General features: G+C 43.7%; 1 protein-coding gene across 1 annotated transcript in view; it reads right to left on the reverse strand.

Annotated features, from left to right (window-relative positions):
* Positions 1-24,032, reverse strand: part of bsna (bassoon presynaptic cytomatrix protein a) — a gene marked incomplete at both ends in the record, with an annotated part of 112,593 nt that overhangs the window by 16,070 nt on the left and 72,491 nt on the right. The window contains 3 exons of the mRNA XM_079272879.1: positions 77-244; positions 1,584-6,920; positions 11,356-11,814. Of these exons, the coding sequence (XP_079129005.1) occupies positions 77-244; positions 1,584-6,920; positions 11,356-11,814 (5,964 nt within the window). The remainder of the gene's footprint in view (positions 1-76; positions 245-1,583; positions 6,921-11,355; positions 11,815-24,032) is intronic.

Consider the following 24,032-nt stretch of genomic DNA (forward strand, 5'->3'; position numbering starts at 1 on the left):
CTAAGAGCTGATGCATTCAACATGTATGTTGTCACATCACTTATATGCACCTGCCAGTGTTCCTCACCCCCCTCACCTGAATGCTCTGAGCTGCAGCCGTTTTCTGTCTCTTCTGCTCTACAAGCTGCTGCTGGAGCTGGTGCTGTAGAGACTGGATCTGGTCTAGCTGTGACTTCTGCTGTGCCAACTGCTCCCTCTGGAGAACGAGTTGCTTCTCGCGTTCATGCTGCTGCTGCTGTAGGACCTAAAACAATGTTGGTGGAAAGGGGTATTGAAAGAAGCAGACGTCGGCAAAAACACAGAGAGAGAAGACAAGACAAAAAAAGTATGGAGAAGTGTAGCACAAGAGAGAGGCGAGGGTGGACAGATCGAGAGGAAATCAAAGAAAGAAAAAAAAAGATGTAAAAGAGACATAATGAAAAATAATTAGAGAAAGACACAGAGACAGTAAAGACAGTAGAGGACAAGCTTGTTGAGTTTTGGCACATCTGGTTGAATAAAAGATGATCAAAGACTCCGGACACTACATGTGACATGGAATTATTCTTGTGCTGATGGATTAGTTGTAAAAATGGTTCCAAGTTAGCCAAACCTCTATACATAGCAAAACCAAGATTGGAAGCGCAACATAAATGAAGTGCAGCATGTACTGGTCATTGCTGTTGCCAGTCATATAATGCTCATAAGAAAATATGTAATGCATTTTCTTTGTTGCATAAATGACAAGCTAGTGCAAATAAGGAGTTAGGGTTTCTGCTTTTACAGTGGGTTATGAGATGCATATTAAACATTCCATCTCTAGTTCATTCTCATTAAGTAAGGCTTCCAAACCTGTTTAACTGAGTTTACTTGAAAGATTTTCAACTGCTTGTTCTATCAAAAAAAGAAGAAAATCGTCATGTTAGCCCCTCTGTTACCTGTTAAAACATCTGAACAAGGCTATTAGGAGCTGAAAAGTGGTGTATTCAAATGTGTATTTGCTATTGATTATCAGATGAATGCAACATAACAGGATTCATTTTTCTTTATCGTATAAATCAGACGAACAAATGGCACTAAAAACCAAAATCTGAGCATCATCAGTTTCTCATGCACACTTCACAAAGAGGGAATATCCAGTTCAGTGAACTACATAGCATGCAGATTATAAAACTATATTTGTATATTTGTAAGGCTGACTGGATGCAAACATTTCTTTGAACAAAAAAATCCCATCAATCTTTACATTAAAATAGAATTTTTTTCTAACAATGACAGAATTTGAACACCATTTTCTGGAGAGATATTTAATAGTCTCACTGTCACAGTTTGTTACATGTACTTTGTTGATGAAATTCATGCATACAGTAATTTCTTGAATTATTATTATACTGTATCTTGCAAGTCAATTTAGTGGTTGCACATCAAAGATGCGGCACTGAATGAACAAAACAATTTAACGAATAAGACGCAATAAGATGCACCACAAATAACACCACCACAAAACGAACAAAACACAAACCAATATTCTATGGCAAAACCAAGAATCACAAAACATCAAACAAGACATCAAACTCCATTCTGCCTCCTGTTTCTCCCTCTACCTGTTCCTTGATGTTCTGCAGCTCATGTAACTCTCTCTGCACAAGCATCTGCTCCTTATCCCTGTGCAGCTTCAGCTCTATCCTTTCTCGTTCCAGCTCCTCCTGCAGGCGCAGTTGCCGCAGTTTCTCCAGCTCCACACGTTCCCTCTCCATCTGCAGAAGCTGCTCCTGCTGCCGATGCAGCCTCTCTGCCTCGGTTTCACCCTCCTTGTGTATGGCACCTGGTGGGGGGAAGGGAGGAAGACCCCCTGAAATGGGTAAGCCACTAGTGGGGACAGAGGGGCCGACTGGTGGTTGGGTGTAGCCATGAGTGTGTGAAGGAGTTGAGGGTGGGTAGGCATGGGCTGCTGGAGGAGGCTGTTGTTGCTGCTGAGCAGATGCCACTTGTTGCTGCTGTTGTTGTTGTTGACTGTTCAGGTGGGCCTGGGACAGGTTTATTGGCTGCTGCTGTGGCTCTATTGGTATGACAACTGTTCCTTGTACCTCCGCTGATGAGGATACACTTTTACCGAGGTAAACTGGTTTATCCTGGAGTGTAGAACTAGTAGTTGTAATGGAAACAGACACTGGGGCACCTACTGGGCCTAAAGTTGTCGCTGCACCAGCAGGAGTGGCAGTGGTTGACGTTGTTTGGAGAAGACCTGGTGCTGGGTAGCGGACTGGAGCTTGCCCAGTTAAGGGTATTCTTGGGCTCATTGGTAGTCTGCTAAGACTGGAAAGGGGCACAGGTGTCATGTTGGCAGAGGGGTATGGCCTGTAGACCCCCCTCAGTAGTGGGCGAAGAACAGAGGCAGGCTGTGTTGTTATGGGAAGTGTAGAAGCAATGGGGGTCTGGATGGTGGAGTAGATCATCCCATCAGCGGATCTAACAGCAGCAGGGTACATGGCTCTGAGACTGGCCTGCCTGGCATTGATGAGGTTGGTTAGCGCTTGACTGTGGGAGATTGGCTTCCCATCTAGTCCAAAAAGGAGGGTTTGTCTCATGCCGAGACCTGTTGCAAATCTGGAAGCCCCAGGCCCGGTTCCTCTCCCCAAACCACCAAATTGCATCAGTTCTGGGTTGCTTCCATATCGATCTATGGAATTGAGAGCTGCACACATCCGGCTGATCTCCCTGGCAGTTGTAGCACTGTACTGCGCCAAGTTAGCTTCTTGGAAGTTAGCAATGTCACGAGCAGAGTAGCCATAGTCTGAACTGATGTTGGACAAGGAATTATATCTCCTTATAGGCAGCGTTTGGGCTGTGATGTCTCCTCCATGCCGTAAATCTGTATAGGAGCCATACTGCATCCCCATAAATCCTCCATAACCCTGTTTCATTGCAGTTAGATCCATGGCAAGTTCTCCTGTGCCTTGGAGGTGTGGTTCTAGTTTAGAATGGTAGGACTGTAGCCCAGCGTCAGCTAGGTTTGTATCAGACATTGAAGGCTGAAGCCTACCAGGGAAAGGTAATGTGTAGGCCTTACGTTCATCCATTGGATATTCATGGTACCCTTCAGGTAATCTTTCTTGGTCGGACTCATAGGTGAGAGGTGGCGTAGATGGAGGCCTTATGCCCTCTTTCTCACCACCGACACAGCTTCCACCAAATGGAAGTCGGTAAACAACATCACAGCAAGCTGGTTGGTTTTCAGGTTTAATTTGGCCTCCTGTCAGGTCCATAGCATCCTGTCCTACTTCTACCTTCACTAGCTGAGTCATTGCCCTGGCCTGCTCTGGCCCGCCGTCCAGCTGTACTACCATGCTATGTGGTGATTTACCTCCTGATATCAAACCAGGAGGACTAGGCTTCCCTTTCAGCTCAACGGGACCAGTGCCATACATCTCAGGGTTAATGACTGGTGATACAGCACTGACCACAGCTGAGGCAGCGCTAGTCTGACTGACTAGCAGGTCTTTTTTCAGTAAAGGTGCGATCTGACCGGTAAGGCTATACCTGGCCAAAGATGCTTGTTGCTGCTGATGTTGCATCTGATGGTGCTGCTGCAACTGGTGTTCAAGAAGCTGTTGTTGCTTCTGCAGCTTCTCTTGCTGTATTTGTAGCTCTCTCTGTTGGATACTGAGGTCTTCCAATTTGGCATCAATTTTTGGTATTGTTGGGTCAGTTGGTTTGTTTTGGGAAAGACAAACAGCCGAACCCATACCCTGACCCAAATCCACTTGGTTTTGATGGGGATCACCATAGATTGTTGGCTGTTTGGGCTGGGTCATGAACATGGAAGCAGCCACTGTGACACTCACAGTGGTTGGTGTGATTATCTCCTGGGTGTTCAAGTTCATAATCAGTGGCTGTACAATCGTTGAATGTCTGCTACCCTCTGATCCACCATGGTATCTCCTGCTTTCAGTAGCTAAGGAGGTGAGATCCATTCCCTGGTCAGTCATGATAATAGGAGCTGGTTTGGTTGCTGTTCTGAGGTCCACAACACTTCCGCCTTGGATCATATGACCCTGCTCTACCCTAGAAGTACCTGGGACTGTAGATATTCGACAGAGGGAGATGTTGTCCATTGACATGGACCCTCTGGTGTAAGTGCTGGATGTGGTGGCCATACTTGTTCCCACATTTACTTTCTCCACTCTTTGTGTCCGGTAGAAGCTACGTGTAGGAGAGTGTTGGTAAGGTGGCGTGTCTGGAGGGCTGCCACATGGGGAGTAATTGTCAAATGTTGGTTGGTGGCTAAATTGGGTAGGAGATGACAGGGGAGAAGTAGCAGTGTTGACTGTCATTGGCCTAGCTGGGCTTGGAGGTGGGGAGTATGGGACGTCCTGGGAAGACTGCTGACGATAGAGCCGTGGTGAAACTGGACGATGAGATGTTTGGGTTCCTTGCGCTGTCACTGGAGACGTAGGCCCAGAGGTGGCTGACTCTGACATCCGCAATGCTGAACTGAAAGTCTGTGTGGAGAACTCAGCTGTATTCCTTCTGGAAGGTGAATGGGTAGGACTCTGTGGTGGTGGTGATGGAGAAAGAGGAGGACTGGTGCTCCTGTAATAAGTAGTATACTTTGGAGATCGTGGCTCAATAATCCTCTCAGTGGACGATGTTGAGCTGTCTCGCACTTGGACATCCCTGGTCTCCCCTACCCTTCTGGTGATCACTTCTCTCTGACTGTAGGCCTGGGTAATTTCTGCAATCTTGCTGCATACACTTGAGACTGTAGTTGAAGATGTGGCAGGGCTTGAAGTGTGTCGGACATATATACCAGACTGAGTAGTCGTCATTGTGTGGCTTGTACTAGTCTGAGAAATAGTTACTGCATCTCTAGCATACACTCCATAAGCTGCAATAGTGGTGGCAGCCACTGCTGGAGTTATTCCGTTCTTTCCTGCTTGGCTTTTAATCCTGTCTTTGTGTCCATCCTTTGCAGAGAAATGCTGTGTTACTCTGACATCAGGAATCCGTCCTCCAGTCTCAGCAAAGGAGACGGGAGCTGAGATCTGGGTGGGGCTGGTCCCTGGAGTGAGTAGAGCATTGCTCTGCTCCAGTAGCTTAGCAAACGCTGAGCCTGTGTCTAGGAGCTGTTTGTCTGAGTAGGAGGTCTCAATCTCAATCTCTACTTGCTCATCAGTGGCCTGCTGCATCTTGGTGATGTTCTGAGATGTTTGTCGGATCTCCTCGTAAATATCAGTTTCTGTCTCTGCTGCCTCATTATCATATCCTGCTTGATCTTGTTCATATTCATACTCGTCATCATAACCTTGTCCATTAACATCCTCCTCGTAGTACTGTCCATGTCTTCCATGTTGCTGCTGTTGCTGCTGTTGTTTCTGAAGCAACTCTGCCTTCCTCATCATCTCCTCATAAACCTCCTCAGCACTCTTCAGCGGTTTTGAAGTTGAAGATGGTGCTGTGGTGGTTGTTGGAGTTGATGATTTCTCTACTGGCGAGTAGAGAGACATAAAGGTAGGCAGGTTGTATTCACTGCCTGACTTGTAAAGTTTGGACTCGTATCCCTCAGCCTCTGAGTCAAGACTCTGAGGGGAATATTCAGAAGCAGAGGAACGATGGAGCTCTTCCATTTCTGCAGCTTGTCTCAGCTCTTCTGTTGGAGAAGCATCTTCAATGGGTGAGAGATTGCTCGGTGGTGTCTTGGACCTCTCTCTGCGCCTCTGAGCCCTCAGCTCCTCCTTATCCCTCTTTGTCTTTCGTGCTGTGCTCCTTATTCTCTGTTGTTCCACCTCCCTCATCTTCTCCTGCTCTCTCAGAAGTTCTTCTTCCTCTCTCAGCTCATCCTCTTCTGAAGAGTCTTCAATGGTGGGAAGGAGAGGGCCATGGGAGCGGTGGCGTGCTTTCCTCTGCTGCTTGGCCTCTTCCAACCTTTGCCTCCTGCTGGGGCTACTGTCACTGTCCTCCTCCATTGATGAGATGGAAGTAGGTGACTGGCCTGAGCCATACGAGGATGAAGTGGCTGGCAGAGTGGAGGAGTAGTCACCTCGAGAACGCTCCTCGGGAGATCCTGTCAGGCTCTCCATCTCTAGCTCAGGTTCCCGATCAAGGCTCAAGTCATTTTCATTGCCAAGCTCCATGTCTCGACTGTAGCTACTGGTGTTATTGAGTTCAATGGTTTTGAAGCGCCTCAAGCCTCCTTGTGATGCCATCACATCTTCCTCACCCTCCTCCACTGAGCCTTTATAAACATCGTTAGAGCTCTTAGTTTCCTCCTCAAAACTGCTGGAGTGGTGCTGAAGACGTCTTTTCTCTTTCCCTGAGTCAGAGATTGTGTGTTTGTGGTGGTTTTTCTTGGGTTTCTGGTAGCCATATCCTTCATCTTCCTCATCTTCCTCTTCCTCCATCTCATCCTCCTCATTATCTTCATCAGCGCTCATCTCCAGTATTTGTCTCCTCATGAACTCCTCATCTGTCATCTCTGTGGGCTCAGCCTCATTTTCCTTCTTTTTCTTCTCCTTCTTCTCCTCCTTCCCTTCCTTCCGTTTACCCTCCCAGTCTCCTGCATCTTCTTCTTCCTCTAGTATATCTTCCAGTTCCTCATCAGAATCGTATGAATCTGGTGGGATTGACAAGGAGCGTGGGCGCTGCTTCCCTCTGTCATCCAAGTCTCTATCTCTGTGCTTCCTTCCCCTTCTGTCCACCTTCTCTTCAGAAAGGCTCTTCTCCAGCAAAGGCCTCATGGAGCTTTCAAGCTTGGTGATTTCAGATGGGCTTGGTGGGGAACCCCGCCCACAGATCCCCCTCTCACTCAGTTTCATCTCCTCTTCTTGGATTAGACCTGTGATTTCACTGTGGGAGCTGGAGATGCCATCAGAGGAGTAGCCGGTGTCACTGAGGCTCTGAGGGCTGCGTGACAAGTCATGGGTGCTGTTGTTTTTTGTATCCTAAAGAGAGAAGAAGAAAGAAGAAAAAAGAAAGAATGAGAGTTAGAATACTCAGGTTTTTAATTTAAGTAATAATTTGTGAGAATGTTTTGATTCTGGATAAGCACATTGGTATACACACAATTTAAGCCCACATATATTTAGATTCAGATTTTTGGATGTACAATAAAAGGTTTCTGTCTAATTTTAATATTTATCTGTAACCAATAAGTAAAGTGATAAATCTCATCAACGTTTGTTCAATATGGGACCTAGGTTTATCGATTTAAAGATAGATAACAAGATAGTTCCATGGTGTTACATTTTTTAAATATGTCATTCTGCTAAAACTGCCACCCTCAGCTTTTTATAAAAAGGAACATTAGCAAACCAAGTAATGAAGTGTTACACTTAAACAAGAATGCATGAAAATAGGGTTCTCTTCATTAGGTTTGAGAGTTTGGAGGTCTATAAAAAACAGCTTTTAGTATTGTCTATATTGTTATAAAGTGTGTGCTTTAGGAAATTCCACTGAGAAGCCTGAGCTAGAAAATATTTAAGTGCAACAGTATTCAGTAACAAATTACTTGGTTCTTATGAAACCTAAAATCCCATTACAGAAATCACACTCTTTAACAATAGTTGTCCATGAGCTCATATGTGGGCCTAGATTGGATTCTTAGAAGTTATCTCATAAAAAAAGTTGCTAGACAAAGAAGAAAGGTATGAATTCAGAGAGAACATGTGAGACAATAGGCTTGAGGTTGTTATTCAATTTCACCATGGATGTAGAATTTTCACCATGGATGTAGAATTATACAAGGAAACACTGAACAGTTAGTGTAATAAAGTACAAACTGCAGAGATTTGCCCTTCCTATTTCCAAAACCGGATCTACCAACAATGTAGTTACAATTCAAATAAGTCATAAAATGATGCAACAATAAAACTTGTTCAACACATTCAGGCTATGGTCTGATTCTATTAAGAACTAAATCTCCAATAGTACAGTAAATGACAGTATTAAGACAAATCACATAATGAATCAGTTATCATTAGGTGGCTTATAGTTGACAGGTTTGTAAACAATGTTGAGCCATTGATGGAAAGAGGTGATTCAAACTGTGTATTTTAGGAGTGAGAAAATGTCAGTTTTGTGATGATGAGCGATTGTGAAGTTAACGTGACTGGAACACAACAACTACTCAAAACTCATTCATCAATGGCTCTGCCTCAGATGTCTGTTAATAACATGCCAAATCATAATCTCACAGGGACTAACCTGGTGAATGAAAGGCAGATGGAGGACAGAATACAGAATAGATTAAAAAAAAACTATGGAAATGTTTTCTGTAAAAACTATGGTTTTAATACTTCAGAGGAGACTTTACATTTAAGTTCTCTGCACTTTAAACTCCTAGCAGTTCCTTAGATGAGGAAGGTCTGCTCTGGCCCACAGCAGCCAATCTCGATAAATATTTCGACAGGAGCAATAGCTGCCGCTGAGTAAGAAAGGGCATTATTTCACTGCCTCTGTGTTGCTCTCTCACGCGCCGTTCCCAAGGTAGTCTACACTGCCACTTGCAGTGTCAGCATTCTGTGAGGAGGGAATCAATGACGTGCTTTCCAAACTGCCATGGATGTCCAACACACCTTATAGTTTGAATTAACCAGGCTCCATAGAAAATCTTAAATTGGGTCATAACATAACTGTATTTTGTGACGTAAAACACCCATTGTTATAGACATAATTCACATGAAATTATAGGGCCATTTCTATGCATAGATACATTTCCTACAAGAAGTGCAAGAAAACAAAACAAGCTTTAAACCGAGTTCAAGAGTCGACTGATTGAATATGGAAGCCAGAAGTGCTACGGAGAAATACAAAAGCATGGTAACAAATCTTTTCTTTTGTCAGAGAAGATATTTAAACAGAGCATGGCATCAAATTGACTGGGTACAATAAAAGTGGAAATGTGTTTCCTAAAATGGTGATGTAATTAAACTCCAAACCTCCCCATTCAATCTTTAATTCAAACCTTGAAGCATCCCACTTGTCACTGTAATTATGAATATAATCTTTCGACTGAGAACATAACTGAAAATAAAGTGGTGCATAGTATTGCAACTGTGTTTTGCCTTCTGTTTCAAATTAATAGGACAGTATTTTATGGATCAGTGACCAGTTACAAAATGGTATTACTTTTATATGAGCATGCAGCATCTCTGAAATATGCAGGTGAATAACTAAAATATTGATAAGAAAATAACGGGAGATTTGTGTTGAAAACATAAACTTTAAAGAAACTGGTACTTTCTTACTTTTTTTTAGTTTACTGGGAGAAAACAGAGTCCAGCAAGAACTCTTTTGAGTTCTCATAACAAGTTTGGCTTGGTGCTGCATTTACTTACTATGTTGTGAGAAACTGTTATTTGGCCAACTTAATGCTAAACTAATGTAATCTCACAGATTTGTTGAAAGTGACCTTTATGATTCTTTACAAGTGCTCATCTGTGAGCACACGTCATCACACCTATGTCATGTAAGCTATATTCACAGTAGCATGAATGACCTCATGATGCCACCTTCATTACTTTACTTACATCTGGATTCTAAACACAGCAGTCAAAACCTTGAAGACAAAGTTGGAGGAAATCTAACAGGCAGCCGGGTCGATGGCAGGATCCATGGCGTAAACACTTAATATCCATTTCCCAGGTGTCAGACAACACAAACTTCTGAAGTCCACTGGTCACATGGTTCATCTATCACATGCAACTTCTGGGTCTGATTCTGCTGAGGACAGCAATGTTTGCCACTTTTGAAATGTACGAGTGGACTGCGATACTGAAATCAACCAAGTCTTTAGTCTGGTGCTGAGTCTAGTTTTGAGGTGCTGAGTCTGTGTTTTTAGAGACCTGCAGTTCATCCACCCTCCTAGTTAGCCGTAGCCTAGTTTCAGACCTCTGAACTGTAGACCACATCTCTGATTTCAGCAATTCAAACTGGTTTGGTGTTGTGCTCATCGATGGCTGTTTCCACCGGTTGGAGAAACAACTAACCAGTGAAAGCTTAGTGGAATTAAGAATGTCATCTTCCTACAATGGAAGCTATCAAGGTACTTAGCTACATTCATGAAAGATTGCAACAGAAATATGGCAAGAAGCATGGATGAGAGTGACACAGCTGTTCAAGTTGCTGTAAGTCGACTTAAATAAATATATACAACTATGAAATCAACATATTAAAAAACATTGAGTTAACTGCTGCTAGCAACTGCTTGCTCGGCGTCTGTGTCAACTAAAAATGACATCAGTGGAACAGATAACTCACAACACTCTTACTTCCTAGTTATGGCAAAACAAAACAAAACACAAACACAATGTCAGGCTGAAGGAAATATGGCAATTTAGTCTGATAATCAGGGTAACCCAGCATCTGTTTCACTAGCTTCAGTGACTTCAGTCTGAAAACATTAAACGTTCCAGGGGTCTTTTCATATTTTAAGACGAATTGGCATCTCGTGCTGTACTACTGTAAATGTGATAAATGTTTAGCACGGACAATCTGCATTGTCTCTGCAACCAACAACTACACCTCCCATGAGGCCTGGAAAGTGTCCCAATAGTGAAGCATAGTGGGAAACATTTGTACTGAATGCTGAATGTTTTTCCGTGATTTACAAATTGTTTAAATTTGACAATCTAATGTACTAGAATCATTGTAATCTCCTTAGAATATTTACAGAAAATCTCAAGAACATTTTTCAGTTTTGCAGAAACAATGTTGAGAGAATCTGTCCATGAGAAAGCTTGAGTTGGAGACGCTAGAAGAGACGCTAGAGTGACTTTGGCTCCTTGAACTCTAACGGAAGCCATCTCGTTAGATCCCACCTTTGTCCAGCTGCCAGCACAATGCCAGGTCAACGTTTTACAGTGTGTACAATACAAAACCGCTTTCTCTCTGTTGTGTAGGTTACATAAGGATCATCTGGATTGTATCCCTCTCATCATTGACTTTTTCCTCATATCTTGGCTGTGAGGATTGTGATTGTTTTTGGAGGTCCAACATGGGCAACATCCTGTAGACTACACGTAGCTGGTGCTTGACAAGAGCTTCCATTTAGCTCATTAAGGTTTATGGAAACAGTATGAATGCAAAACAGGTCCATGCTGAAACAGCCACTCACATAACTTAACCTGCATACATGCTCTAAAAGTTAAAAAAGGTCAACAACAGCCAGTGTTGGTACATAGGCCTGTATGTTGCACTATGGTTCCCGCTGAATAATCACTGAAAATCAGTTTATTTTTCACTTATTCATTTGGTTCACTTTTCTCAAGCCGTATTACCATTTTACCAGTGGTATCAACTTTTGGTCCTTATCCATAGCTTAACATACAGAGTAGTATACCGAACTAAAGCAATGTTAGGACAATAAATCAGACTTACATCATAGTGCCTGGACTTCTTGATTTCCTTAATGGGTGTGATCGGCTCTCCTTTCCTCTGGAAGGGTTTGGTGTCTTTGGCAGTTTGGTTCTCAGGCTCGGTTTTGGGTTTCTCCTCTGTGGGTTTTAGCTGTTTCTGGGTCTCTGTGGTCGATACTGATGCCGCAGCTGGTGTCGTGATCTTGGAGTCTATCAGTTGTTTGGCTCCATTGGGCGCAAACGGTCCACTACCCCCAGTTCCCGCCTGCGCTTTCTGTGTCTGTGGCTGGGCCGGCCTGGGCCCCTGTTGATTGGTGGCTTTGTGGAGAGGGCTTTGCTGACTGGCTGGCGCCTGGTGACGGGGCGAGCCCATTGGCTGGTGCTTGGGAGACGGATGAGGAACAGGAAGTGGAGGATCGTCGAGACCGCCTCCGGACATCAGCTGCTCGGTCTGGCAGTTGAGACATAACCACCACTCCTTCTGAAACACACAAAATACAAACACATTTAGTGACAACCAGCTTGTTTTTCACAATAGTACAGAAATGTTTGTTCATCATATTATGTCTAGAATATGGCAAATAAACATAAACCTGCCTGATTTTTTTAGAGCTTCCCATATTCCAAAATCTTCCCTCATTACTAAAGCTCTGAAAAGGCAGTGCTACACTTTCAAAGCATCAACACTAACGTGGGAGGAAAGGCAACAATTAGCTCAATAAAAAAATCTGGGACATGTTGCATGAAAATACAATAAAAAAAGCGAATAAAGCAAGTTTGAATTAAGTTTTACTGTCTTGAATGGACTGTCAAAAAGTCAACGGGTGGGTGATTACCGCTCAACAGCAAACAGTAAAGACTGCAACAACTGGGCAGCTCCAATGTCATTTGACTCACAAGTGTGTGAGTCAAATGCCATTCAACCTCCTGTCCTTCATCAACTACTCCACTAAAACGACGTGTTGTCAGTCTACTTCTCATGTTAAATAAGATTGACGGATTAATGCACTGATTAATATTCCTAATGTTGAAAATGCTGATTCCACTTAAACAGCAGACTGCAGAGTTAGCCGAACACACACACACACACACACACACACACACACACACACACACACACACACACACACACACACACACACACACACACACACACACACACACACACACACACACACACACACACACACACACACACACACACACACACACACTATAGACACTTTGGGAATCTTATTTCCAGACAGAGCTGTCACAGCTGCAGCAGGCTAAGTTAAGCTGACACTTGTTTCTAAAAGGCCGAGTCACACTGACAGCTACGCCCTATTTCCAATGCATCGGATCCCCTCACTTCTTGCACTGTGAAGCTGACTGATGAAAAATTAGACTGTGATGCGCGCACACACACACACACACACACTGAACATAATTCATCTTTTGCCTCTATTTTAACTTGTTTCCATTTGCTGGTGTGAACACATTGTTGGCTCTGTCTTTCTAGAGAAAGACGTAAACAAAAGAAGCAGACGAGAACGGACTTAGTATGAGCATCGACAGCCACCACGGCTAAAAGACTAAGGAAATGTCACTGTCCCTCCCACAGTGTTTGATTGACAGGTGATGGCTTGGAAGGACAAACAGAAAAGCCACAGGACTGAGTTTACCAACATTGTGACTCTTGAGACCGGAAACAAGTTTAAATGAATTTATATTTTCTTAAAAACTAAAAACACATATCTTCAACTATGAACTCTTATTCAGTTGATCTTATATGTACTATTCAATGTTCATTATTTTTGCAGTATCTCTCCCGTATACTCCTTCTGTGTACTCTCCCTCTCTCTCTGTCTATCCAGGAGAACTGAGGTTGTTTTGGACTGAAGTTCGGCCATATTACTCATGCAATGAATAACTGACAGACGCAGCGCTCCCTACCGAACACTTATCTCGCATCTCTGCTCTTTTCCACCCACTCATCAAATCCTCTCTACACACAACTCACCAACCCTCTCTCTAACTCCCCTCCCCTCCCCACTCTATCTCCTCTCTTTTTATCTACCTCTCTCTCTTTCTCTGAATCCCTTTGAGATTTTGGTTGTTAAGTGTCATGCAAGAGACACTTAATGCCGCTTTGGATTGAGTGGTAGTACTTATAGCCACCATTACATACCACCAGGGCATTAATTGTTTGTAAAACGTCTGCATGCTCTAAGATGCTGACCCTTTGTATATAACTGAGCAGCTACCTCCAAAGAAGCAGCACATTGTATAAGCACATTGTGTGTGTGTGTGTGTGTGTGTGTGTGTGTGTGTGTGTGTGTGTGTGTGCGTTTGTAATGAGGCCTTCCCTGATCATACATCACACATTGCAATGGAAAAAGTCGCAACTACTCCTTTAACTATCGTATAATACGTTCTCTGTGTGTGTGTGTGTGTGCGCGCGTGCAACCCCTTAAGCAGCATACTGTACAGTGTACAGTAGTAGAGTGTACAGTAGTAGCCTCTGAGACTGTTGAATCACTTTTAGACCCTAAAGTGAACTCATTCCTCCTTTTCCCAGAGGCAGTACATTCAGTCCTAGTGATCACATCACATGTGTGTGTGTGTGTGTGTGTATCTGTTGTCCAACAGGTGAGCCCATCGCTGCACCACTTAACCTACATTGCACAAACATTCTGGCCTTTTGTCGTCCTGTCAATAACATTCACTAAAATGCTCCATCAGTTCTAATTCTGCATTCAGACTCTCTCTCTCTCTCTCTCTCTCTCTCTCTCTCTCTCTCTCTCTCTCTCTCTCTCTCTCTCTCTCTCTCTCTCTCTCTCTCTCTCTCTCTCTCTCTCTCTCTCTCTCTCATTCATGACACGGAGAAGAACACAAAGCTTCTCTGCTTCTCACAGTTTCACTTTACTTCTCGTGTGACTCATTCTCATCCTTTTAAAATTGTGTTTCACACATTTGCACCTGGTCATTAAACTTCTATCCTTCCCTTTCCTCTCAGCTCTTACTCTCCCTCTCTTCTCTCTCTCTGTCACCCTCCGTCTCCTTTTCTCTCCCTCCAACAGAGCGGGGGCTATTTTTACCCAGAATGCCATTGTTCTGCTCGATCGCACACTTCCCTAGCACTGGCTGCCACTTGAGGCTGCACTCTACCGCACCACAAATACACACACGCACACACACACACACACACACACACACACACACACACACACACACACACACACACACACACACAGACACACACACACACACACACGTCAGTGCAAAATGGAGGAGGCCTGTGTAGCTAAAGGCTTACCAGAAGGAGAGAGAGCTGACAAGCAGAAGGAGGAAGGGAACAAGGGGAGAGGAGGAGCCCACTGGGCGGAGGAGAGGATAAACGGGGAAGTGAGTGACACCACACAGGCATGTGAGTGCGTGCACATACACACAATAAGTCAGCTCAGCCTCCAGTAAAGTGGCTCCCTGGTGAGTCTGATGTAAGTGGGTTGACATGAGAACAGAGGAGAGAGGAGATGGACAAATAGCCACGAAGAGGTGTTGAAGTGGACAGACGAGTGTGTGATGGACTGAAAGTTAACAAGATGTCTTCAAACTGTCTTTATGAACCCTCCCATTTGAATTGACTGAGCATTTTTATGAATAATTTCCTTTGCACATGTCATTTGTGACTGACTTCCATCTCCCCGTGGTTTTGCTTCCTGGTTTCCCGTCTAATTGCTAAATATTTTGACATGAAAAGTCTTGAACCCAAACAGCACAGAGTGAGTTTTGGGCTGCAGGTTTCACCGCTCAGTGCACAGGTTGCATCAGTCACCGTACGTGAGGAGACTCACTTTTACATGACAACAAAGATCAGGTTTCATAGGAACTCACCCACATGAACTCTCCTCCTATCATCTCCATCTTGAGCTTTTTGTGTCCTTTCTCTACTTTTTACCATTGAGATACATTTTTAAGTTTTTTCTACTCTTTTCTTCCTCCAATTATCATCTCTCTACCCCTCAGATGTATCTAGTGAGCCTTTGGAGGGGGCCAGTCCCAGGGTGGGAACCACTGGACTACCCTGCAGTTTATAAAGTAGATGAGAGAAGGCCGCAGCACAATGTCACTGACACATTGATGCATTAGTATTAACAATCTAATAATGTAATGGCATTATGCCAGTCACAGAGGCCATTTATTCTGCAAATGCGTTTGATGCCTTAAGTAAAGCATTTTTAACAATGTTGTATTGGTACTTTCACTTAAGTAGAGGATCTAGATTAGGGTGGATGATTTCATCTAATACCTTTTGCACTGTAAGAAGCAGGAGAGGCAGGGATATAGAGAATACAAGGAAGAGAGGACGAGGAGAGGAGCTGAGGCATTAAAATCAGGAGGGAAAGGTAAAGTAAAAGGGGGAGAAGAAGTTAGATCAGAGCAACGACAGCAAGTGGAGGAAGTGCAGGAGAGGATAAAGCTCGAGGACTGGAGAAAAGAGGGAATGAAACAAAAAGAAGAAAAGGGAAGAAAGGAAGAAAACAATTGAGAAATACAGTAAATTAGAAAAAGGGAGGAAATATAGCAGAGGAGGAGGCGAGACGCTAGGGGATGAAAGATAGGAGGGGATGAATTATAGGAGTGCAAAACCAGTGAAGGAGAGAATAAGTGAGATATAAATGAAAAGATTGAGAGTAAGAAAGGAGTAAGGAGAAAAGGAGTAAGGAGAAGAGGAAAGGAAGCCGAGAAAGAGAGAGGGGAGATGGAGTATGGAGCCTCTTTAATTAAACCTTGCAGTGAGAGGCAAGAGGAGTGGGCACAAGGCTGTATACTGTATGTGTGTGTGTTTGTGTTTATGCGTACACATTATGTTGTATTGCCCACATTCTAAAGTCACCTCCTTCACTTCCTTCCTATTTTCTGTCTCTGGCAGGCCAACCAGCAATTCTTCACAGAGCCGATCTGAAACCCAGATGAGGTTGATCTGCCCACCTCTCTCCTCCGCTGATACCAAGTGTAGGAGGTTCTCGTTTGCATACGTTGTGAATTCATAGCTGCCATGTCGATGAATTCTGACATGAGCCAGCACTACGACTGTGAGCGTTATAATCTGATTGCACCGTCAAAGGGACACTTACAGTCCGCATCAAGTTCCATCATATGTCTAAAATAGCATGACAACAAAGAAGCAGCAAGTCTGAAGCAATTTAACTAACTATTATAACGAACAGGCTGAAAGATGGACCAGATGTTCAGAAAGAAAGACCGACTTAAGACGCAGGGAAACAGTGGAAGTTCCAAAATCTTTAAAATACATTCGCAGCTCAACAATTAGCTGAATGATTAGCTTTCATTTATTAACCTGCTCTCATTAGAGAAACTCCGTATGGCATCGCTAACGTTACCTGCAGTGGACGAAGATGGACGGCTACTCGACAAACAATCGAAAACTGCATTTCTGCAGGTTTTTATCTTCTGCTTGCTCGCCAAATGTTTTGATAAATTGCTGTAAAGGTTTTATGTATTTGTGACGAGAGTTACAAAGAGAGTAAAATGTAACCACACTGGATCTTTCTCTTCTCTCTGCCATGATGTGTATCTCAGGCTGTACTGAGGTGGTGTGTGTGTGTTTCAGAGTAAAGCACAACTCCGGTCCTTGTACAAAGACACGCACGCTGCTATTTTCTAGGAGATCTCACTCTGTAAAGTACCAACGGCAGAAACTCCGGACCTTATCCATACTCTGGGTTTCTACTAATCTAGAACCGGTTCCTGTTTGGAACCGGATCTCGGGGGGCGTCCCTAGTGACCATGATCTATCCCCTGACAAGTATCACTACACCTAACCAAGAACGCAAATCAGAAGAGGGTCATATGATTCATTTTTTTAAGCGAACATTTTTCAAAGCTTTAGGAAGGCACTGACAAACCACGTCTTCTTTCTGATAGGGGCAGAAAATACTGGAATGGGTAGGACTGTTGTGTTACTGTTGTAGTGCAGAATCACCTGTCTTTTATTAATCTCACACGGATTTATTTATTCACAGCAGATTGTCTTCTACTTGTGGTGCTTGAGCAGCTCCACTGCAGTTAATAGAGATTAAGTGCCTTGCTCATCACAATTTCGACATTAGCTTTGGAGGAGAGTTTTCTTGCCCCGATTCACTGAGACAGACCCCGGGATTTGAACCGACGACCCGACAGCGACGCGCCGCCTGAGAGGCGGACGCCTTTGAGGTTGAGAGCCGGAAACAGACCAATAGGCGCGTCACGTTTGTTCAGAGTTTGACCCACAAATCTGTCTTGAGAGCTAATTTGAACAGGCTGCTGTCTCTTTGGGACTGACTGATGCATGCAGATACGCACACACACACACACACACACACGCGCATACATGCACACAAATAAATACTAATCAAGAACAGGGAGCAAGAGTACAATCTTTGCAGTGCATACGAGTATATCCTTGCAAGAGTTTGTGCATGTATTTGTGTGTGTGTGTGTGTGTGTGTGTGTGTGTGTATGGGCTTCAGGGATCAGAGGATTTTGACTCCTGCAGTAATAGCATGGCAGCTAGCCAGCAGCAAAACAGGACAGAGCTTCACTGGCTATCACAGCTTTGGATCTACAGGGAACATGAAGTCAACTGACTTCAACCACTGCTTTGTCATTCAAACAAAACACCTTAAATTTGATTTCTCACATTGTACAGAATGTTTGTCCAACACTTCTTTAAAAAACGCACTTAAACATGAATCAAATGACTGTGTTTGTTGTGAAAGGAGCCGCTGAAAATGAACACCAACCAACAAAGGGGCGAATTGACAAAGAATGGATTGCTGCCGCTGACGGCACTATGAATTACACATCATTTGCCAACATCAAGGTCTGATTCACAAAAGATATTGTGGTAATTATATTACAGAGCAAGCACGTCCCTAAGGTTTTTGCAGCTGAATGCAAATTGCCCTTCTTTTGCGTCTAATTGCAATTATCCAAGTATAAATGAGCTTGAGGCCAATGTGTCGGTTGCGAGGGGTGGGAGCCTGAGGCAGAGGTCTTTTCAGGAGGAGGCTTACCAGAGTGCCACTTCCATCCAAACCTCCCAAAGGAAATTAAGAGAGAGGCAAGAAGACACTGAAAGAACAGGGTTTTGTGTAGGAGGGAGACAGACAAAATTATTTGCGTATTTGTATTTGTTTATATAAAAACCTTATTTTTATCTGTCTTTCATGTTTCCTCATTTTTTAAAATGTATTTTCAGAACTGTCATGTAGGGCAGCTTTATTCATTTATTTTGCATTTCATTGCATCCCAAGATAAATGAGTTTGAGTGAACCGCCCTACAAATGCGCTTCAGTTACCGCCTCTCAACTCTCGCGGCTATCAGCACCCTCAGTGCTCGAACAAATGACGCAGTTTCTTTTTGTCAAATCCGCAAAAGCCACACAATCCTTTTGTGAATTTGCCCCAGAGTGTTTTAGCTTCTTTTAGCTCATTGTTTTGGTTTTATGGCACAGTTACTAGGTTCAGTTGTTTTCAGCAAACAACTTCTGATAACCTCCTGTCTGGGTTCTTGCCTGATAATGTGACTTTTACAATATTTCCAAAACTGCATTTCTATTCGTATACATACAAGCCCTATTTTTCTGCTTTTCATCCACAGAGCCTCATCAAAAATAATCTCTCTGGGGACACGAGAGTTTACTGAGCTGAAGTTCTTGCCTCGCTGTGTGTACCCAGAATTGAACCTCATCCTCATAACGGGGGGCTGCTGGGTATTAATAGGATTTAATTGATCTGGCCTTGGTTTTAGTATGAGAGAGACTGCAGCCTTTGAAGTGCCGAAGTATACTTTGAAGTGCACTAGGCAGTCCTCACTTGGACAGGAACATTATGGGTAGGGGAGATTGCTGGCTCATCCCTCAGGCTGAAGAAAGAAACATGATCAGACAGATGCTAGAGAGGAAGCTGGAGGAAAAAATCTTGAGGAAAGTTTAGCCACGAGCTGAGAGCAAAGAGAGAAGAGGAGAGAGAGAAAGTCTTCCATTTGAGATGAGTGAGCGAGATGGAAGGGGAGGGATCCGTGAGGAGGCTGAGAGATGGAATATAAGCAGAGGTGGGGGTGGACGTGGGAGAAGATGGAGCGTTGCAGGGGAGAGAAAAACATGGAAAACAGAGAATGATTGCAGAGAACTAGACGAGAGGGTGTTGAGGGTGAAATGAGAGGGAGAGGACAATGAGAAGCTCTCTCCGCTCAGGTTTCCTCTTGTTTATTCCAGCACAGAATAAATGAATCAATACAGGCACAATACCAACTTTACATCCCCAACAGTAAAGTGTTTTATAGACTGAAATTCAATTTACTAATAAACCGCTGGAATAGAATAAATAAAATACCGGAGGAAGCAAGATCTCACATGCTTACTAAATGCAACAGCTAAAAAAAAAAGGTCGAGTATAAAAAGAAAATGTAGTTTTGTAATTCAACATCAGTATCCGGCTCCAATATTTGCAATTTTCTAAACCGGGCAATTTCCCCTTTAACCGCAATTATTATACCTGCGAAACCAAGAAAGTGCTCAGTATGTGATACTACAGAGCGTTAGCATTTAGCCGCTACTAGATCAGGCCCTGTTTTAAGAAATAGAGAGTAAGAGGTTCAAGATAGGTTTGAATGAATAGGATGGCCTCTTCCAACACTGAACAGAATCCTGTTGTACTTGTGTATTTGTTCCTCTGTTATAATACGAGGTTTTGTGCCAGTTCCGGTGGCTGTTGAAGTGCACGTCACTGTCCATCAAATGCTTGCAGGAAGGGACACAAGGAGGGCAGAGGAAGCCACGCTCAAAACATGATTGAAAGAAGAGAGATAGCGAGGAAAGTATGAGGACGTATGAGGAGATGGGTAAAATGGAGGACAGAACAGAAGGGGGGAGGAGCAGGGATATTAGTGAATTAGAAGGAGAGAAGAGAGGAGGATGACGGGGAGAGAAGAAAAGAAGAGGAGAAAATAGAGATTCCAAAAATGTACAGTGAATTAGTTCTGCCTCATGAAACTGGCAGTTCTAGCTGAGAAACGCTTAGGGGCAAGGACTTCTGTGTGTGTGTGTGTGTGTGTTTGTATGAATAAGTGTGTGCTGGCGTGTCTACATATAATTTGTGTGTCTGTCAAGTGTCCGGGTGCCTGGATCTAAGGGTGTGTGGGTGTGTGGGTGTGTGTCTTTGTGTGTAAAGAGCATCACTGCCTCCCCAGAAAAGAGTTGATGCCGCGTTGACATTTCGACAAAAACACAAGCGCCATCTTTTAAAAGAGCAACTGTGCGAGTGAAGCTCGAAGAGAGCTGACAAAAAAACACCAAAAAAACTGTACCTGTCACGTCATTACATGCCATTTAAGCTTCAACTAATCCCTTAAAGCGACCCAAACAAAGATTTTTAACCGAAAAAAAACCCACATTATTGTAGAAGTGTGGTATTGGGCCTAATCAGACACTGTGGCTGATTGTTTGTGTGGACTGTGATTCAGAAGCAATGGATTGAAGCATGAAGAACTAAGTTTCCCCTAATCAGCAGTTTACTACCAACAACATCTTTCATTACCATCAACTCCCCCACCAAGAAGAAAACATAAATAGGGAAAATGCTTTGTTTGCAATATCACCTGCTTATATATATACACCGTATATATATTTAAAAATAAATGCATGAACACAATTTGAAGCTTTTCTTACAATTATACAAAACCCATAAATTCATGGAATATTGTCTTATTGTCATTTTCAGCCGCAGCAAGAGGGGACAGGGTTCGATTCCTGACGGCCGTTCTGTGTGTAGAGTTTGCATGTTCTCAGAGAGCCAGCGTGGGTCCCCTCTGGGTTCTTCCTCCCACAGTCCAAAGACATGCAGCTGAGGTTAATTGATCACTCTAAATAGCCCGTAGGTGTGAATGGTTGTCTGTCTCTTTGTGTCAGCCATGCGATAGTCTGGCGACCTGTCCAGGGTGTACCCTGCCTTCACCCAATCTCAGCTGGGATCGGCTCCAGCCGCCCGCAACCCCAGAGAGGATAAGTGGTTACGGATGGCGGATGGATGTTGTCATTATGTGAGAAAATGAAAACGAGAACGTACCAATCGTACAATTATTGAAGTGAAATATTTCCTCAAATGACCAAAAGGTTGACACTTTCGTAGAGGTCCACCTGGCTCCCAGCAGTCATACAGTATGAACACACACACACACACACACACACACACACACACACACACACACACACACACACACACACACACACACACACACACACACACACACACACACACACATAGGATGAGTGTCTAAAGGTCAGTGTCGTCTGTCCTTGTGTGTGTGTGTGTGGTGTGTGTGTGTGTGTGTGTGTGTGGGTGCATTTTGACCCTGACTAACAGCGAGCTGAGTCAGCCTCTAAAATTACACACAATGTGCAGCCAAACAATATCTGGGTCAGTCTGCACTCTGCCATGCATGGCATCCAGTGTCTGGCTCAAGGGCATTTCAACAGCAACAGCTTCATCTGTATTGCTGTGAGTCCTGCTTGTTTTGGGGCCTGGACCGGTGAGATCTGGGAGGATGGGGAGACCCTCCACTGTGTTGCAGCTGCAGGGTGATGTTCGTGCAGCATTTGACATCAACCCCTAAACATCGCTGATAACACATCGCATGGGACACACACTTCCATCACCTACATTCTCATACACTCATGCCTAAACATTTAAACAAATAGGAAACATATTCAGACAGCTGCAAATACGCAACGTCCACACATAGGCGCACGTACACAAAAGCACACTCACAAAGCAGGGACTTCTACCCTCCCATCCAATCAGATCTCTCTGTAGGAGCGTGCTCACACTGCGCTGTGGAACTATCCACCTGCTCTGAGCGACGGGGGGCTCCAGATGAATCACACTGCTGCAGCTGTTTGTCTATTTATTCCCCTTTTTCTTTTCTTTTTTCAGTCTCTTAAATAGTTTCCTGTCTGTTTACCCCCTTCCCATCACTAGAAACACTTCCTATACTCTTTCTCGCTCTCTTTTTTTGAGTTTCTCCTTCTCTCTCGCCCACACAAAATGTCTCTTTCCCCATTCCTCAAATTGAAGTGCAGCCTCCATCACCTTCTATTGCGCTACTGTCATATTGAGGACATGCACATGTGAAATGGATCAAGAAATAGTAGATGTGATTTAGACAGAAAAAACAAGGAATAATGGCTGTTGGCTAATGCTATTGCTGATAATATTAATTTTTTTTATTCCTTACAGTGTAGTTGACTGTTATTCTTTAATATCCCTGTTGAAAAAACCTATTTGCAAAGAGTATCATGCCCTCCCACCCTGTGCATTCATTTCTATTTCCATGTGTGTGTGTTCAGCTGTTGGAGGATCTGCAGTAGCTGCAGGGACAACACGATCACTACATGGTGATTATTTGTCATCTCTGGGCAGTGATGACACGCTGCCCGTCTGCCGCCGCAGCTCAGATTGGCATTGATTAGATGTCAGTGTCAATGCTCTGCCCCCATCATTTCATCCTTTTACACAGAGCATGACAGAGAGTCCTAACCAGAGAGTGCTGTCCCTCTGCTGTGAGGGCAACCAAACGTGAAGAGACAAATCAATGGGGGGAGAACGACAAAGACTGCCCTTTTCAATGCTCTTTGATGGATTGTTCCAGTTTGTTACATATTTTCCTGACAATCAACCGGATAATCAAACGGCGTGTTTGACTGTGAACAAGTCATGAGAATATCTAAGAGACAAAGATTGTGTTCAGGCTAAAGGTTGAGCTAAAGAACTGAAATGAAGAGGATCACAGATCAATAACCAAAAACTATTAATTCCCACACATGGCAAGGAAGATCCCTGACAGTGGAATCGATAGAGAGAAAATGTCAAGGGACGCATGAAAGAACAGGAGCGTAGCGTCCATTTCTCTGAAACAGCACGCTGAGGAGAAACACAAGTAGACTTAGAGATTGGTCCAGGATGTGTTTGTCTGTACTTCAAACTAATTATAGCTCCAATGTATAAGCTAGCTGCTTGGTAAACCCAACCGAAAGCTTGTGGAATAGCTGAAGAGATATTCATAATTGACTCAGAGAGTCATGTGAGGACAAAAAGTCTCAGAAGTAATTAGAAGGCTTAATGTGAAAATGACAGCAAAACAAATCATTTTTCATTTTCCAAACATTAGGTAGTGACAAGATTTAGCCGAGCCAGCAGATACACGTGGAAGACCCTGCAGTCTGATTTCAACATAATAATTCATGAGTGACAGCCCAGCTGTAAACTGCAGTGAGGAGTCAAAGGTGAGATGAAGTAAACACGGCAGAGGGGGAGGGGACAGAGGGAGGGATGGAAAGAGGGAGGGAAGGGAGAGATGGACTGGGGTGCATGCAACTTAAAAAGTGGGGAAGTGGAGAAAGGATTTAGGCTTCATTTCCACTCCTGATCTTGTTTTGAAATGAAGGGAAAGTGGATGAAGGGGAAATGAAGGAAGATGGGAGGCGATGGCGGCACAACAACCCTCATATAATCATATAATATAATATCATCATTTAGATTTACGTCAGCCAAGCCACAAGCCTGCACTCATACTGTATAGATCAAGGGACTAGTGTGGGAAATTAGCTTTAGCCATATACAGTTGTACACACTACATTGGGCACTAGTTCAGCA

This window comes from Melanostigma gelatinosum (genome assembly GCF_949748355.1).
Source record: "Melanostigma gelatinosum genome assembly, chromosome: 8".
Classification (NCBI taxonomy): Eukaryota; Metazoa; Chordata; class Actinopteri; order Perciformes; family Zoarcidae; genus Melanostigma; species Melanostigma gelatinosum.